Source organism: Marmota flaviventris, chromosome 13 (genome assembly GCF_047511675.1).
Source record: "Marmota flaviventris isolate mMarFla1 chromosome 13, mMarFla1.hap1, whole genome shotgun sequence".
Taxonomy (NCBI): domain Eukaryota; kingdom Metazoa; phylum Chordata; class Mammalia; order Rodentia; family Sciuridae; genus Marmota; species Marmota flaviventris.
The window spans coordinates 104,101,722-104,118,228 of NC_092510.1; the positions used below are offsets into that span (position 1 = coordinate 104,101,722).

A 16,507-nucleotide genomic window follows, 5' to 3' on the forward strand; every position below is an offset into this window, starting at 1 on the left:
AGCCCAGACACTCTTTGAAAGGCTGGACTGCAACAGAAGGCCGCGAGGCTAGCCGCCTTCTGCCTCCTGCGCCCGCAGGCCGGCCGCCCTTGCAACTCCAGGATGGCCTCGTGCCACAGGGGCAGTGGACCCTGCAGCCCGCAGTGTCCCTAGTTCAGCTGCCCCAGTTCCTCAGCACTCTCCCCAGCCACAAGAGGCCAGGCGGTCGGCCAGGTCGGGGAGGACAAGGTGACCCTTGAGGCCTCAGCCCCAGTGGCAGGGCAGTGCCACAGGCAGCTCTGTCCCTGAAGTGGACTCAGCCTCGGACCCTGAGATGGTGGAGGGCAGGTCTCCCTACACAGGGCAGGCGTGCCCGGAGCTGGACCCTGACCTCATGGTGCCTCTGGCTGCACATGGGGACCTGCACAGCTCAAGGCACCTGGAAGCCCCAGGCCTCCTGTAGCCACCTGGGCCAAGCAGCCTCTTCCCACGCCACAGGCCCCACTGCTCCCAGGGCTCCCACAGACTGCTCCAGCCAGGTGCGGCAGGCAGGGCTCGGGACAGCCCAGTCCATGACTTCAGGAACCAGTCTTCCTCTCAGAAACTTCTGGGCTTACCCAGGAGACTCAGCACCCACAGAGATTCCAAAAGTCCCAAGTTCTCACCCGGCCTTCAGCATCTGCAGAGGCAGCTTCTGACCCAGGCCTCCCCACAGCCTCAGCACTCAGACTCTGAGGAGGGGCAGAGGGACATGCACTTCACACCCTGGGTGCCCCTCAACTCGGCTGCCCCCAATCTGCATCCCCTTTTCCTGGGGTCCCCCAGGTGCCAGACCATGTCCTGAGCTCTTGCTGCAGGAAGGGGTCAAGGAAAGGGTCCCACAGGGGCAGTGGCCTGGGAAGGTGTCCCTCAGGGGCAGTGGGCCCCTCGTTGGCTACTCCCACAGCCTCCTCATGGCCCATCCTGAGAGCGTGTCCAGCTGGGGGAGTTGCTGGCATGTGCAGGCCAAGCCCAAGCCCGGGACACGACAGGCCCGCACAGAACCCAGGACCTGGTGGACCAACCCAAGGTGCGACGCATGCCGTTGAGGGGAGAAATAAAGAAAGTCCGTGTGCTTCTGTCCTTTCAATGCTTTATTCACTCAGATCACTCCATACAATTCCACTCTGTAGGTTCTTAATCAAGAAAATAGGAATCCTTAATGCTGGGCACTGCAACAGACGTAATCAATTCAAGGCAAAAACATTCTAAGTTAATTCTAAGCACTGCAAACACCTGATCATGACAGGCCACGACAGACATTCCCTCTGCTCGCTAAACTCAAGTGCCGTCTCGAGTCTTAAGCCTTAAGTCCAGCAGATGCCCACTCACTGAGACCACAGCGATCAGGTCAGGAACCCATAGAGGCCTCTCCTGGTGTGGAGCTGGCACCGCTCTTGCGGGGGCCAAGATGTGGCTGTGGAGTTGGAGAGCATCAGGCAGGTGATGGGGAGAGCTGGGGTGTCAGTCCAGGTCCTCCCAGGCTCTCCGCATGTGGGCATCAGTGTGGGCTGGCTGAGTGTCTGTTCATTTGCCCCATCATTTATGCTGAATTTTGGGGTTTCTACTTGCCCCTCCAATCCCTATGAGCCATTACCGGTTTCTCAGGGACATCTTTCATTCTGGGGTCGGGACGTCTGGTCAGGTGGTTTCCGTCCTTGTCTCTCACCTCTGCCTTTATCAGGGTGAAGGCAAATGACAGTGACTTCACTCTGAGTTTTATCAGGGTTGTGGAAAGTGGCTTGTTTTATCAGGCTATGCCTGATGACAATATTGGAGGGCTCCGTGGGCTGTGCCCAGTGAGGACTGCAGTTTTATTTTAAAATGGAGTTACTTAGGCCAAGGCCCTTGTTAAGTTAAGGCTATCCTTACACCAGGGCACGTGTTTGACTTGGGCAGCCCATGCCTGAAGGTGGATATTCAGGGTAAGCTGGAGGGTGAGAGTCACATGCACCGGCAGAGACTTGGCCAGGTGTCCTCCCCCACCCACCTGGGCAAGCCTGGGAGCCACAGAGGCCTGGTCAGGTGGCGTGGAGTCCCTGAGCTGGGCAGGGTGCCTCGAGATGACCTGGGCTGGTCCTGGGCAGGGCTGCGCCTGCAGACAGTGCTGCAGTTTAAAGGACCCCTTGGCTCCAGGAAAGCCCCTCCCCTGCCCCTCCCACCTGTCCTCTGGCTGACCAGGAGTCCAGCCACTGGGTTGTCCATGGCGGTGAGCCCCTGCCAGCTTCCTCCTGGAACTGCAGAGACACAAACGCTCATTGTCATTCTGTCCCCCTCTCAAAGCCCCCGGGAAGCCTTCCCCAGCCACACAGAGGGTTGGAATCTAGTCTATTCAGAAGGTAACTGTCACTGTGCAGCCACTGGACGCGCCTCCTGAGACTGAGTGCTGCTGAGAGTCGCCCCTGCTCTGCTGTGCCCCAAGGTCCCCAGGGCAGTGGTCATAAGACGGGGGCTCGTTCTATAGGCCAGACAAAGTGCCTTCACCCGCAGAGCAGCTCAGCCCGGTGGCAGGCCCACCATCTCTGCTGGACAGGACCTGGGCACATGGCAGCCCAGCCATCTCTGTCCAACAAGCAGCAGATGAAAGAACCCAAACCGGAAAATGTGTCTCGCTGACTTTCCAGTCTCTGAGCTGAAGATGCAGGACACAGGAGCTGGAAGGGAAAATCAGAGAACCCACGGGGTTGGTCTCCGGCTCCCACGGCTGCCACCTGCAGATGAAAACCAGCCAGTGTCACCGTCAACAGGGCCGTCCCGGGCAGCCTCTGCTGCAACAGCTTTGCCAGTGTGGACACCTGCCACTGAACCTCCGTCCTGAGCCGTGGCGACGTCCTGCAGGTGGCCGCCCAGGTGGGACTGGGAGGTGCACCAGTGGGGACATGCCTGCGGCTTAGCGCCAGGAAGGAGCCTGCCTTCTGCCCACCCAGGCCCCACCCTGTGTCTGCAGGCACCGGCCGCGCTGCGGGCCTTCTCCAGGCCTTTAGGAAGATGGCAGGAAACACAGTTCCCAGGACGGAAAAGTGTGGAAGGTGCTCCTCTGGCCTGTCTGGACGCCCCCTGCTTACTTGTGTGTGATCCCCTCTGTGGCCCAGGACCCCACCCTGAATGTCCAAAAGACAGGCCTCCATGTTGCAGAATCTGGGAACACGTCTGACAAGATCCTTCCTCCCATGCTGGTGTGGTGACGCACACCTGTGATCCCAGAGTCTCAGGAGACTGAGGCCGGAGTACCGCGGGTTCAAAGCCAGCCCGGGCAACTTAGCGAGACCCTGTCTTGAAATAAAGACATAAAGGGCTGGGGTGTGGCTCAGTAGAGCACCCCTGGATTCAGTCCCCAGGGTGGAAAAGACTTCCTCCCTTCCCGTCTCATCTGAGAGACAGAGTCCAGGAAGGACGCACCTTGTCCTCCTGGGTGGTCTTCGCGCAGAGGTGAACTGCGGTCTCCAAGATGTCCACACAGAGGAGTGCAGCTGGACATGGGCCCAGGGGGATGGGGGAGGGACCCCCGAGGAGCCCCCCACAGAGGGGAGCTGTGTTATGCTGTGACCTCCAGCTGGCAGGAACCCCTGGGCCAGGACCTGGAGACAGTCTCTGGCTGCTACCGGCTGGGCCTCGGCACTGCCTGCTCCCCCAGAAGGCTAGGAACAGCTGGAGGGGACCAGCACCCCTCTGAGCCCCAGGAAGTGGACACCCCCACAGGGCAGCCGTAGATGCTACAGGCAGACATTGTCACCCAGGCTCAGAAGGGCAGGGGGTCTTTCCCGAGAAGGTCAAGGCCCTCAACCCTGGCTGCTGGGTGCTCTTGGCCAAGTCACTCAGAACACGGGGCAGGGGGATGGCTGGAGTGAGGCTGATGGACTCTGCTCTAGGAAAGGGGCCACCCAGGTGACTACCACAATGGGCTGACGGAGCACTGAGGATGGAGACAGCAGGTGTGGACCGTGAAGGGAGAAGTGAGCAGAGAGGAGGCATCTGGGACCAGGGGCAGCACAGGGCAGGCTCAGCCCACAGCAGGAGGGTCAGAGAAGGAGCAGAAGGACCTTCAGATGCCAGGGAGCTGTCTGCCTGGGTCCAGCGGTGCGGCTCCAGGCAGGTCCCCAGGAACTTGCTAACTACCTGGGCGCGGACCATGGAGGAACTCATTTGAGATTGGCAGATGGCAGAACTGACCTGAAGGTCCACCTGCTGGTGAGTGGAGGAGTCGCACAGACCCTGGGAACCACAGAGCTGTGGTGCTCCCAGCAAGGGGCCCCTGGAGCCGAGCCAGGTACCGGGGACTCAGGTGGCTGCGGTTAGGTGCCAGTCGAGAGCGGGGACTCCATGGAGGCAGAGGTGGGCAGGGGCTGCGGACACGGCCACGGGGATGCGGATGTGCTCACTGCCGTAGAGCCAGCACCAGCAGGATCAGTCCTTATGGCCTGTGCTTCTCCCCAGCACAGAGCTGGGGCCCTCTGAGTGGACCCCTGTGTCCCTGCTTATCCACGCAGCCCTTTCCTGGCACTGACCCCAAGACCTACCTCCTCAGGACACCCCACAAGCCTCACACTGACCCCAGCCTGGGAATCACGCACTAGAGGCTGGACCCTCATTTGGGAAGATCTCAGCTGCTGCCTCTTTCCTGGTGGTCAGAGCACACCCCTGAAGACCTGTGGGCTCTGGACTCTGAAGCCCACACAACCCCTCTATCCTCACTGCTCCCAGCCACCTGGGGGTCACCAGACCCACCTGCTCAATGACACATTCCTGGCTCACCATCCAAAAGAAAGATCAATAGTCCTACTGAGCCCAGGCAGGGCCCAGGCAGGGCCAGGCGGGCCCAGGAAGGCTGAAGTACCCAGATGTGCACCCGAGACTGAGAAGGCAGAGGGATCACAAACCTCCACAGGGACAGTGAGGATCAGAACTAGCACAGCCCAGGCTGCAGGTCACGGACCGAGCGCACCACGAGACATCCTTCCACCATGTGAACACCAACGCTCACGCACAAGAGTCCACCGAACCCATCTCTGTGGCAAGCCAGGATGCGGGTCCCTGACCAGGTCTCTCCCCATGTCAATGGCTCAATTCCACCCTCAAGGGGTGTTCAAGAGGAGAAGCAGTATGAACTACGCCAGAGTACCCAACCAAACAAACCTGTCCCTCCCTGAACCCAGCCTATCCCTGCTCTACTACCTACCAACCCTAACAAAACCTGAACATGACTTAGCCTAGTAGTAACCAAACCCCAACCTACACCTAACCCTAATGCTGAACATAACCTTTACCTAACCCTAACCTCACTTATCCAACCCTAACTCTAACATTAACCTAACCCTCCCTAAACCTAATTTAGCAGAACTAACTCTAACCCTAACTTAAAACTAATCATAAGCCAAACCTCACCTAACCACAAACCTACCTAACACTAACCTAATCATAACCTCACCATGACACACCTGACCTAAATCTAACTCTAATTTAACTTGACTCTAACCCTAACTCTCCAAAATTAATGCTAATGTAGCATAAACCTAATCCTGACATGGACCAGACTGTAATTCCAACCTACACTAACCCAAACCCAAACTTAACCTAATTCTACCTAAAAAGTAAAAATATCTGTGCTAAACTAATATAAACCTAACTAAAATTTGACCAAACCCTAACCCTAATGCTGACAAACACGTAACCTTAATGTAACCTAATCCAAACCCTGACCTAGACATAACAATAACCCTATCAAACCTAACCCAAACCCTAAACTAACCGAAACCTAAGCCTAACGTAACATTAACCCTTACCTGACCCAAAGATAAAACACACCCAACCTAACCTAAACGTAACTCCAACTTCTCCTAACCCTAATCCCATGCTAAGAGCTAACCCTAAAGTGACCTAATACTAACCCTGACCCAGACCTAACGGTTCCCTAGCCTAAACTAACCCAAACACTAACATTACTTAACCAGAGCCAGAACGAACCCGATATGTAATCATAACCTAAATGACCAATGACACAACCTAACCCTACCTTAACCCCAGCCCTGACCCAGATGGTGACCCAGATGGGCACCTGAGACTGAGAAGGCAGAGGGATCACAAACCTCCACAGGGACAGTGAGGATCAGGAGTAGCACAGCCCAGGCTGCAGGTCACGGACCGAGCGCACCACGAGACATCCTCCCAGGCCTACCCAGCCTGGCTCTGGACCTGCCCTCTCCTGCCGAGGGGTGGCCACCTGCCCAGGACCCCGCCTCCTCTTCCTCCACCTCTCCTGGGAGCTCTCCTTTGCTCTGCCTAGGGTCCCGTCGCTGCTGCCCTGCAGGGTCTGAGCAGACTCCTGCCCCACCTCAGGCCTAGCACAATGGCCCAAGACCCCATCCTCAGGGCTGCAGTCCCCAGCAGCGCCTGACCGCCAAGCTCACACTGGCCCAGGTGCTTGACAACCGCCATGGGCTTGAGATGTGCACCAGAAGCAGTGAGCCTGCCCTGGACCGCCCCAGGACTCGTGACAAGGACACCACAGCGGTGGACACACGACCTGGCCACTCCGCCCAAACCACACGCACCTGCCACTTTCTGTGGCCCAATCTCTCCGCACGTGGCCAGGGAGCTTCACCAGCAGCTCAGAGCCCTTCAGAGCCTACCCCGTCTGCAAGCCCTGGATCTGGGAGTCAAAGTCCTCCAGTTACCGCACCAAGACACCAGGCAGCCTGCGGGCCACAACACGCTCTGCTGCATGAAGCCCTGACCAGAGATGGCCCGGAAACAAACTGACCACCAAGAAGACAGGAGGGCCTGGCCAAGGTGCTGCCATCAGTGAGAGAGAAATGCAGAGCAGAGTGACCTGCCCAAACCAGGAAGGCAATGACACAGACCCACTGTGGGGAGGGACCAGACACATCCAGGCAGGCAGTGAGACAGACAAACTGTGGGGAGGGACCTGTCACAGGGAGGGAGACAGACCCACTGTGGGGAGGGACCTGTCACAGCCAGGGAGGCAGTGAGACAGACAAACTGTGGGGAGGGACCTGTCACAGCCAGGGAGGGAGGGAGGCAGACCCACTGTGGGGAGGGACCTGTCATAGGGAGGGAGTGAGACAGACCCACTGTGGGGAGGGACCAGACACATCCAGGCAGGCAGTGAGACAGACAAACTGTGGGGAGGGACCTGACACAGGGAGGGAGGGAGGGAGACAGACCCACTGTGGGGAGGGACCTGACACAGGGAGGGAGGGAGGGAGACAGACCCACTGTGGGGAGGGACCTGTCACAGCCAGGGAGGGAGGGAGACAGACCCACTGTGGGGAGGGACCTGTCACAGGGAGGGAGGGAGGGAGGCAGACCCACTGTGGGGAGGGACCTGACACAGGGAGGGAGGGAGGGAGGCAGACCCACTGTGGGGAGGGACCTGACACAGGGAGGGAGTGAGACAGACCCACTGTGGGGAGGGACCTGCCACAGCCAGACAGGCAGGGAGACAGACCTGTTTCAGGATCCAGCTGAGCCACCTCGTGTGGGACTGCCCTGCATTGTGGGTGACCTTGGTCACAGGAGATGCCAACACAAGTCAATTCACAGAGAGGTGGAGGTGAGCGATCACACTACCTGCCCTCTGTGTTGGCTGTGAGGATGGCGGCCATTCACTACAGACCTGGGCTTAGATCTTTGGGTGAGTTGGAGGCAGGAGTTTACTGACATCCAGAGATGTGGAAGCCACTTTGCTGACCACGCAGTCCCGTGTCTCTCCCAATTCAGGATTCATGGAATTGCAGGCTCCCTCTCAGCAGTGCCAGGTCACCGAGTCCTTGTGAGTCACCTGGATGCAGTGAGCCAGGATCACAAGCTCTTTTTTCACTATCCCATGTCCCACATGACGCATCACAGGGTCACCTGCCCATTTCTGTGTCTCCAGGCAGCAGGGTCCGCACACACTTACCATCACGGCTCTTAGGGACGCAGCCTCAGCGGGGCCTGCAGGAACGGGGCTGGCTGTGGGGATAAGGTGAAGGCCGTGGGGTCACACAGGGCTTGCTCCTTCCCAGGCTCTTCTGGCCCCTGGTGGGAGCTGCCCCAGAACACACCACCCCGCCCCACAGAGGCATGGCACCCGCAGCACCCCAGCACCCACGGCCCATCCTGCAGGTTCTGTCTGGAGCTGGAGACCGTGCCTTCCCAAGTCCTGGGCTGGCTGTCCTGCAGAGCCAAATCTCCCGTGCTGACCATGCCCCCTCGGCCACTGGGCCCCACCTGCTCTGGCCAGGCCCTGCTTCCAGACGCCCTCCTCATCCCCCAGGTCTGTGAGTCTCTTCAGCCGATTCTACAGGAGGGGACCTCAGGGTGCCTCCCCAGCCTCATGGCCCCCGCCCCTGGACCCTCCTCACTGTACCGTCTCCACCACAAGTCCTGAGGGGCAGTGCCTTCTCAAACCCTAGCCCTTTCCAGCAGGGGTGAGAAGCCGTGGCAGCCAGACCCAGGGGGGACGTCCAGAAAAGACCCCATCAAGGAGTGGCATGGAGCTGGGAGACCACTGCACGTACAGGGTGGGCAGGCAGGGACTCCTCGGGCTAGGGCCAGGGCCCAGGAGCGGGAGGCTTCATAGCCAGCTCAGCTGAGGGCCACGAGGACCAGGGCACTGGGTCTCTGGGGGCAGGATGGGGGAGGCACCAGCCCTCCCCTCAGGTGCAGGAGCTGGCCAGGCCTGGGGAGCAGCCCACTGCAGGGTGGCAGCAGGGGCCAGGGAGACACAGCTGCATGAGGCAGGGGTGTCATTCCAGAAGGCCAGGCCAGGTTAGGAGGTGGAGCCCACCATGAACCCAGCCTCCAGGTGGTCAGGGAGACAGCCCGTGGCCTCGGGGCGGGCGGCACAGCAGCCCAGAGACCACTGCTGCTGGTGACACGGGGAGGAACTCCGCAAGCCAGGGACAGAGGGCCCCTGGGCTGGATAAAGCTGCCTCCAGAAACCCTGAGCAAGGCAGAGCTTAAAGCTGGGGCTTCCGGCCGGGCATGACCTTGGCCCAAGGCCGGCAGACAGGAAAACCAGGCCTCCAGCTAGGAGGGAAAGGACCGACATCAAGAGTCACTGAGACTGTGACCAAGAGGGGAAAGCCGAGAAGAACCAGGGCAGAGGGAGAATTGAGGCGTCCAGAGCAGGTGCTCGACCGAGGCCAGTACTGAAAACCACCGTTCCCCACCACAACACAAGAGCAGAGCAGGAATCTTCACTTACACCAACAACACCCTCAGTGTCCTTGGGATAAACCCCATGTGCAAAAACATACAGCTTCCACGTAGGGGAAGGCCAGACCACATGGTCCATCAAGTTGTCGACTCTGAGCGAGGGGACGGAGCCCACATGGTTTCCGTCAGCAGGGCCATAGCCATGTGAGCGTGTGCAGGTCTGTGTGCGTCTGGCAGGTGACTGAATGCAGACAGGAGGGCACACAGTCACACAGAGCCACAGTGGTGGGCGGGGGCACAGGCTCCGCAGCAGAGCAGGACGTGCAGCCCAGGCTGCCCACCAGAGCCCCGGGCGTGACCTGGTGTTCTGGAGCACGTGGGGAACTGCATCCTTAGGAAACCTGGCTGCCCCCACCCTGCGCAGCTGCGGACCATGATGGCCTTGCCTATAGACCCCTAGGACCAGAAAGAAGCTGCCACCAGGACCCTGGGCAAGGGTGGGCAGCCACAGGACCCAGGAGTGACCAAGGCCAGGGCACACTCTGCAGACTGAAGGCTGCAGGGCTGAGTCTGGTGAGTACGGGTGCCCGGCCCCCACGTGGGGGGCAGGGGCGAGACAGCAGGACCCTGTGGAGTGCCAGGCCCTCCCTGGACGGGGCTGTCCTGGCACAGCTCGCGAGGGTGCTCAGAGGTGCCTGGCGGCCTGTGGGGGGACTGCCAAGTGGGCAGCAACCCTGGTGGGGGAGCGCATCGGGGGCACTCCTGACCACCCGTGGGAGGTGGCCCTCCCGGTGTCCTGGAGGAGCTGGCTGCCTCTGCTCCCCCCACTCACCCTCCACCCACAGGCCCACCGTGCTCTGCCCATCTGCCGTCCCTGCCTGTCCCCACCCAACCTTGGTCTCTGCAGCTTTCCAAGGGCCCACAGGGAACCCAGCAGCAAGGCCGGCCAGGTTAGCTCCCACGGCCCGGCCTCCAGAGTCAAAGCCAAGCCCACCACTGCCCAGCCACACCGTCCGTCACGGGCACCCCAGCTTCACGGGCTGAGGGCAGCCTCCCGAGCACGCTGACCAGGCACCTCCCTCTCGGCGCTCCCTGCCTGGCCACCAGTTTTGTCTGCCTCCCAGCCTTTCCCTGGGGGCCTCTTCAGTACTGTCTCTCCTGCTGCTGTGAGCTCCTGGGGGGTGACCACCTGGCCATGATGTGTGACCACCAGTAGTCACTGGGCTCTGTGGGCGTGATGGCAGAGACCCCAGGGACCTCCAGTCACCAAGGGCAAGGCTGGAGGGTGAGCGGCAGCAGGTGGCAGGGGTGGGCTCTGTGCTGGACACCACGAGGGCACACCACTGCTGGCCATGCTGACGCACAGGGAAACACTGCCTGGCTTCCTGCCTGCGACCGAGAGGCAGGACGCTGTGGCACCGTCTGAACCAGACAGATAAGCCTGCCACGCGGCAGAGCCCCAGGCTTGGCACAGGCTGGGGACGCCAAGGGACAGAGACATCCTGCAGGAGGCCTCAGTGGGGGGGAGCAGGCTCGGCTGTCTGTGTCCTTCCTGCCCTGCAACTTGCCTTCCCAGACTGGCTTTGGGGGCTTTGTCCAGGCTCTGTTATGGCCGCTGGCCCTTTGCCTCCATCCGGGTGGAGGCCAGGCATGAATTCACAGGTAATGCTGCGAGGAAGCCTGATGGCAGGACTGGGAGAGCAAGACAGATGGCCTCTGGCCAGAGCCTGACCACTGACCACAGGCCCCACTCCCCAGGAGCTGCTGAGGAGAGGAGGGGCAGCGGCCATCCAGAGGACATGGAACTGAAGCTTGACAATGGGTCTGGGACTGCAGAACACCGTCCAGGTTCCCACGCCCACCCAGGGAGAACCCAGCACAAGGCCCCGGGACAGCCTCCCCAACGTAGCTTAGAGGGGACCTGGGACTAGGGACTGCCCAGGGGCACCTGGGGTGGGCCTGCCACGGAGCTGCCCCAGCAGGACTCAGGCTTTACCCAAAGGCCTCACAGAATGGGGAGGCATGGCACGATGCTGAGATGGCCAGTGGACGACTGTGTCACAGGAAGCTGGGCAGAACCGGGGAATCAGATATAGCCACACTGTGTGGCTGAGGCCTGCTGGACCAGGCACAGCATGTCCGGAGACTCCGCCTGCTCTGGCTGCACTGCACCACACCTGCTCTCTGTGTGCCAACCGTCCTCGGGACAGACACCGCTCACAGCTGCCAGAAAGATGGTGGCCTGGCAGGGGGCACTGACGGCCCCTCAGGCACCCCAGGCCTCTGTGGACCCAGGGCTGTCCCTCGCCTCCTGTCCTCTCAGCCTGGGCCTCTGTGGACCTGGCACTGTCTATCTCTCCTGGGTCCCCCTGCCGTGGGCAGCCCTGCAGGCAGTGGACAGGCCTGAGGACGGTGTGCAGGAGTCTCTGAGCCCCGCAGCTCCTTGGGCCCAGCAGGTCTCCTCCCTACGGAGCCAGATGTGTCCTGGCCTTGCCTGGCCTCCTCCCTGGGCAGGGGATGCTGGTTTCTCTGCAGGCCGGGGCTGCCCATCTGGTCCATGTGCTGTCCCATGTCCAACTGTGCGCAGACCACAGGGCTCAGTCCTTCCTGTTCGGAGGTGGCAGAGCAGGGTAGAGGCAGGGGAAGGTGTCCATGACACCAAGTGCAGTGAGCAGCGCCCATCCCTCCTGCGCTTGCTTGTGCTTGGCCCCTCTGCTGGCTCTTGCCCTGCTTGCTGACGGGCTTTGTCCCTTAGCCAAGCCTGCCAGGGGCTGCCTGTGCCCGCTGAGCCTGTGCCAGCCCAGGTCGGTGGGTGGCACCCTGCTCGCTGCACACACGGCTAAGGAAGGAAAAGGGGCCTGGACGTCCGAGAGTAGGGTCATTCCCTGAGAGACGCCGGAGTGGCTGGGTCCTGCCCTGCAGGGAACCCCTGGGAGGCCTGCAGAGCACTGAAGGGGGCGTTACAGAGGGCCTCAGAGAGGCCAGGTCCCTTCAGAGTGACACACTCCACCAAGGTGACAGGCAACGTCCTCGTCTGCATCACTGTCACCAGAACACACTGTCCACTGATGACACTTGGGGTGGTGGTGTCCCCCATGAGAGGGGCTCAGGAACACTGAAGGCTGGACTGGCCACCTATAGGACACTGGCTGGTTTGGGCTCCTCCTGTCATGGTGCCCTGTCCCCAAGCAGTGGCCATAGGGAGAGGTAGGAGGGAACTCATGCCCTTCCTGGCCTTGGCCAGTACCTGAAGCATCCCTTGAGGGCACTGCCCATGAGAAGAGTAAGGAGGCACAGCGAGGGAGGGGTCAGGCTCCACCTCACAGAGGGAGGAACTCCCCGGGGAGCTGGCCACCAGGAGGCCACGGAGCCCAGGCTCAGCTGTAAAGAGCCAAATCCAGGAAGGACGACGGAGTTCCCAGGGCCCTGCCACACTGCTTCTGTGCTCATTGGGGAGAAACCAGCCGAGACCAACGAGAGACAGTGAAGCATTCCAAGGTGCAGGTGCTGAGACGCCACAGGCCAGCCCGTAAAGCAGCGTGGTCCCGTGGACAGAGCTACAGGGCCAGCCCGTAAAGCAGCGTGGTCCCGTGGACAGAGCCACGGGGCCAGCCCGTAAAGCAGCGTGGTCCCGTGGACAGAGTCACTGGGCCAGCCCCTGATCTGGAGGTGCCCAATGGGGACGGTCGACTTGGCCTGGACCTCTCAGCTGGGCCAAACCCCACGTGTAAGGGTGGCAAGCCCAGTGGCCAGGGTGGGCTTGGAGACGGGGGCTGAAGTGCCTTGTCTTCCAGGAGCACCTCCCGGCCTCTCTGCCTGCGCTGGGCCCTGGGTCTCCTTTCCTGTCTCTGGCCTAGCCTGATGGCCAGAGCCAGTTCCCCAAAAGCAGGGACCAAGTCTAGAGGCCACCTTGGGAACATCTGGAGACCGTGGCTACCAGAAAAGAGGAGGCATACTGGGGTTCCCCGGCCAGTTCCCAAGGGGACACCGGAGAACAGCTCTCACACCCAGAGTGAAAGTGACCCCTGGCAGAGTCCTTCGTGGCTGGGGCAGGACGCAGGGCTAGGTGCAGTGCAAGGACAGGGGCACCGAGGGCAGGAGACAGCCCCTCGGGGCCTGGGCAGTCTTGTTTTTTGGGGAGAGCAGGGTACGGGGGATTGGACTCAGGGGCGCTCTCCCACGTCCCCAGCCCTTTTGTACTTTATTTAGAGGCAGGTCTCACTGAGGTGCTTGGTGCCTTGCCGAAGCTGAGGCTGGCTCTGGACTCGCCGTCCTCCTGCCCCCGGCTCTGGAGCTGCGGGGATGACAGGCGTGGCCACCGCGCCCAGCTGGGCAGTCTTGTTTTCAGACAGGCCCCATCCTCCTCTCCCCTCCTTGCAGGACGGATTAAACAGGCTGCGTCTGCCCAGAGCCGTGGGAGGACACCTCCTGCCTCAGCCTCCTGAGTGCTCCCCCACCTGGCCTTCGGGGTTTCCACAAGCCTTTCACTGAGCCCATCTTTTCTAGTGTCCGCTCTCAGCAACAGCCAAGGGCACCCGTCCCTGAGGCCCTCAGCAGCCTCTCTGGGTGCCTCCTCCCCTCCCCACGACCTCCAGCTGAGGCTGGCTGCATCAAGGCCACTCTCAGGAGCTCTTCTCAGTGTCTGGGGCCGCTGTCCTCACCTGAGAGGGCCTAGGTCAGTGCTGGACCCCACACAGGACTTCCGTGGGCAGTCCCCGTGGGGACAGGGTGGCCCCATCCAGGAAGACCACTGTGTCCTTGCCACAGTGCAGCCAGCCCCAGCCCCACTGTGCCCCGCCCATTGCCCAGGGTCCCCAGCAGGCTGGGGACTGCCCGGAGGCCTCCCAGCCTCCCTGCCTCCAGTTCGCCACCCGTCCACACTGGACTGAAGCCGGGGTTCCTGCCACTTGGCCCCTGGCTTCCCAAAGCCCCCGAGGCCCGGCTCTGATCTCCAGGGACTGGCCTCAGCTCTGCTCTGAGGCCAAGGCTCAGCCTCCTCCCGTCTCTCCCCTGGGCTCTGGTCCCTCCCCCCGTCTCTTCACAGGCTTCAAGTAAGAGGGGGGTCCGTGGCCACGTGGGGCTGGGCCGGCCTGTCCCACCATCCTCAGTACTGAGGGTCCTCCCATCACCTCCGGCCTGGACTTTCCACCAGGACATGGAGCGAGTGACAGACCTGCAGATGGCAGGTGTCCCTAAGGAGCACTTAGGTCCCCACCCCATGAGTCCTGCCTGGTGAGCGGTGAGCGCAGGGGTCTGCTCAGAGGCCCTCAGAGCCACAGGTGGGAGCCTCCTGGCGGCCTGAGACCAGAGGCCAGTCCTCCGAGCCCTCTCCATGTGCCTGGTTCTGGCCTCCAGTCAGGGCTGTCAAACCCACTGGCCCTGATGGCCTCTTTAAATGCCCTCACCTTGGGGGTCAGGACTCGTGAACTCCGGGGACAGGACCCAGCCATATCAGACACTCACAGGACTTTCCCCTTCCTGGCAGAGGCTCCCACAGCCTGTGGGCAGGACCTGAGTGCCCCCGGGACTCAGAGCTGGGCAAACACGGCCCCATCACAGCAAGAGAGCCCAGGGCGCTGCAGCCCGCGACTGTTCTGGAGCTTTCCAAGACGCCACCGGCTCTCGCTCGCTTCTTGAGTACTTTCTATCGACAAATGCAGCCCGGCCCCCTCTGGCCCGGGACCCCCGCCGGCTCTGCCACCCACCTCTTGGCCTGTCCAGATCTCTGTGAGCTTGTGGTCCAGCCTCGCGCCTTCGCGGCCCAGTGCTGGGGGAGGGGTGTGTGCTCCCAGAGCCCCACTGAGCCTGCTGCACCCGCCACGCCATGCAGCACCTGCCCAGGGTCCAGCACCCCGGGCCTGGCCAGCTTCTGCGGGGAGGCGGCAGGCACCTGGGTGAGGGGAAAAGCCAGAAACCCCAGAACCGCCTGCTGTGCCCCAGTGACGGCACCAGTGAGGGCTGGCCCAGCGCCCCTGCTGCGAGCTCCCAGGATGCACCTTCCACCCCAGAACAGCCGCATCAGGGCTGCTGAGGAGGCGGGCGGACAGGAGGTGGCGAAGGTCCGGGCAGGCAGCACGGGGTGGCCAGGGCAGCCACCACCCCACAGCACTCCTGCTGCTGCCGGAAACTTCCCAGCTGCCCGAGCCTCCACGGTCTGCCCACCTGTCCACAAACAAGGCAGAGAGCACAGTCCCGCCAGCAGGATGGTGCCCATCGCGGGATGCATCAAGGCTGGGGGACACGGAGGCCCCCAGAGCCGCCCCTGCCAGTGGCCCACAGCAGGCAGGCTCTGGGCTCACACCCACCGGGGCCTGGCCGCCAGGAGCTGGTCTCTGGGGCCCTCCGCTGGCCGAACCTGGCAGCACCCCCGGAGCTCAGCACCCTGCGAGGGTGGCACTTGTGGTCCAGGGGCTTGTCGGTCCGAGGGCTGCACTCCCGCTGCCCGAGCTGGGCCCTGGTCCACCTGCCTGTCTGTTCAAAGGCCCCCCGGGGTCCCCTAGGCTGACCCAATGCTGAGGGCACGAAGGGCAGGTGTGACCCCATGGGGCCACCCAAGCTGTGCCCACCAGTGTCCCTGCCCTTCTCCAGGCCCGTGGCCACAGGAGGGAGGTGAGTTCCTGGCACGGAGGCCTCCCCCTTCCCTGGAGGGCGGAGTCCTCGCCAGGCAGCCTGGCAGGGAAGGGGGAGGCCTGTGGAGACCCCGCCCAGTCCTCCCCAAGGCCCTTGCTTCACTGCTGCTGGACCTCCGGCTGGGGAGGGGTCCACACTGCCCGGCCAGAGTCAGGGTGGGGACGGCCTCAAGTCCATGCCACCAACACTCGCTTTGCACACTGACCTCTGCGGAAAGCCAGGTGCCCACGCCCCTGCCCCCTGGCAGGGGGTGTCCACCAGCCACGGCCAGCACAAGCAGCATCACAGCTTCCTGACCACACTCGGCCTGGTGAGCCTCCACCCCACTAGGACCTCTGGCTCGGAGGCACTTGGCCACACCTGGCCCGGCAGCAGTCCCCCTGGGCACAGCAGCAGCCCCCAGGCCCTGGCCCCTACAGTGGGCAGGGCTGCACAGTGGGCCTACAGGGCTGCAGATGTGCCCTGTAGGAGGGAGGGAGCCTGCAAAGGTGGTTGCAGGGCAGGGCAGGGGCCGCCTGCCCACCCTGGGCCTGTGGGGCCCCTGGCTCAGAGGCCTTGCTCCTGGTCTTGAGTCTGTGCCATGGTGGCCCTTGCTGCCCTCCCGTGGGTGCTGGGCATGGCCTGCTAGGGTCTACTTCAGGAGATTCTGGAGTGGGATCCTGGCCCCCAGCCAGTGTGTGGCCCTGGGCAGTGTCCAGCA

The 16,507-nt window shown here is 62.1% G+C and overlaps 1 protein-coding gene across 1 annotated transcript; it reads right to left on the reverse strand.

The window, feature by feature from the left end:
- Positions 1-1,094: 1,094 nt before the first annotated feature.
- Positions 1,095-15,720, reverse strand: LOC139701495 (uncharacterized). The gene is made up of 9 exons (XM_071600421.1): positions 15,483-15,720; positions 15,174-15,339; positions 4,189-4,270; positions 3,418-3,666; positions 3,211-3,287; positions 2,615-2,729; positions 2,181-2,255; positions 1,616-1,693; positions 1,095-1,435 (listed from the first exon to the last, which is right to left on the reverse strand). Exons 1-9 carry the CDS (start codon positions 15,718-15,720, stop codon positions 1,370-1,372), a joined length of 1,146 nt encoding a protein of 381 aa, XP_071456522.1. The 3' UTR covers positions 1,095-1,369.
- Positions 15,721-16,507: the final 787 nt, after the last annotated feature.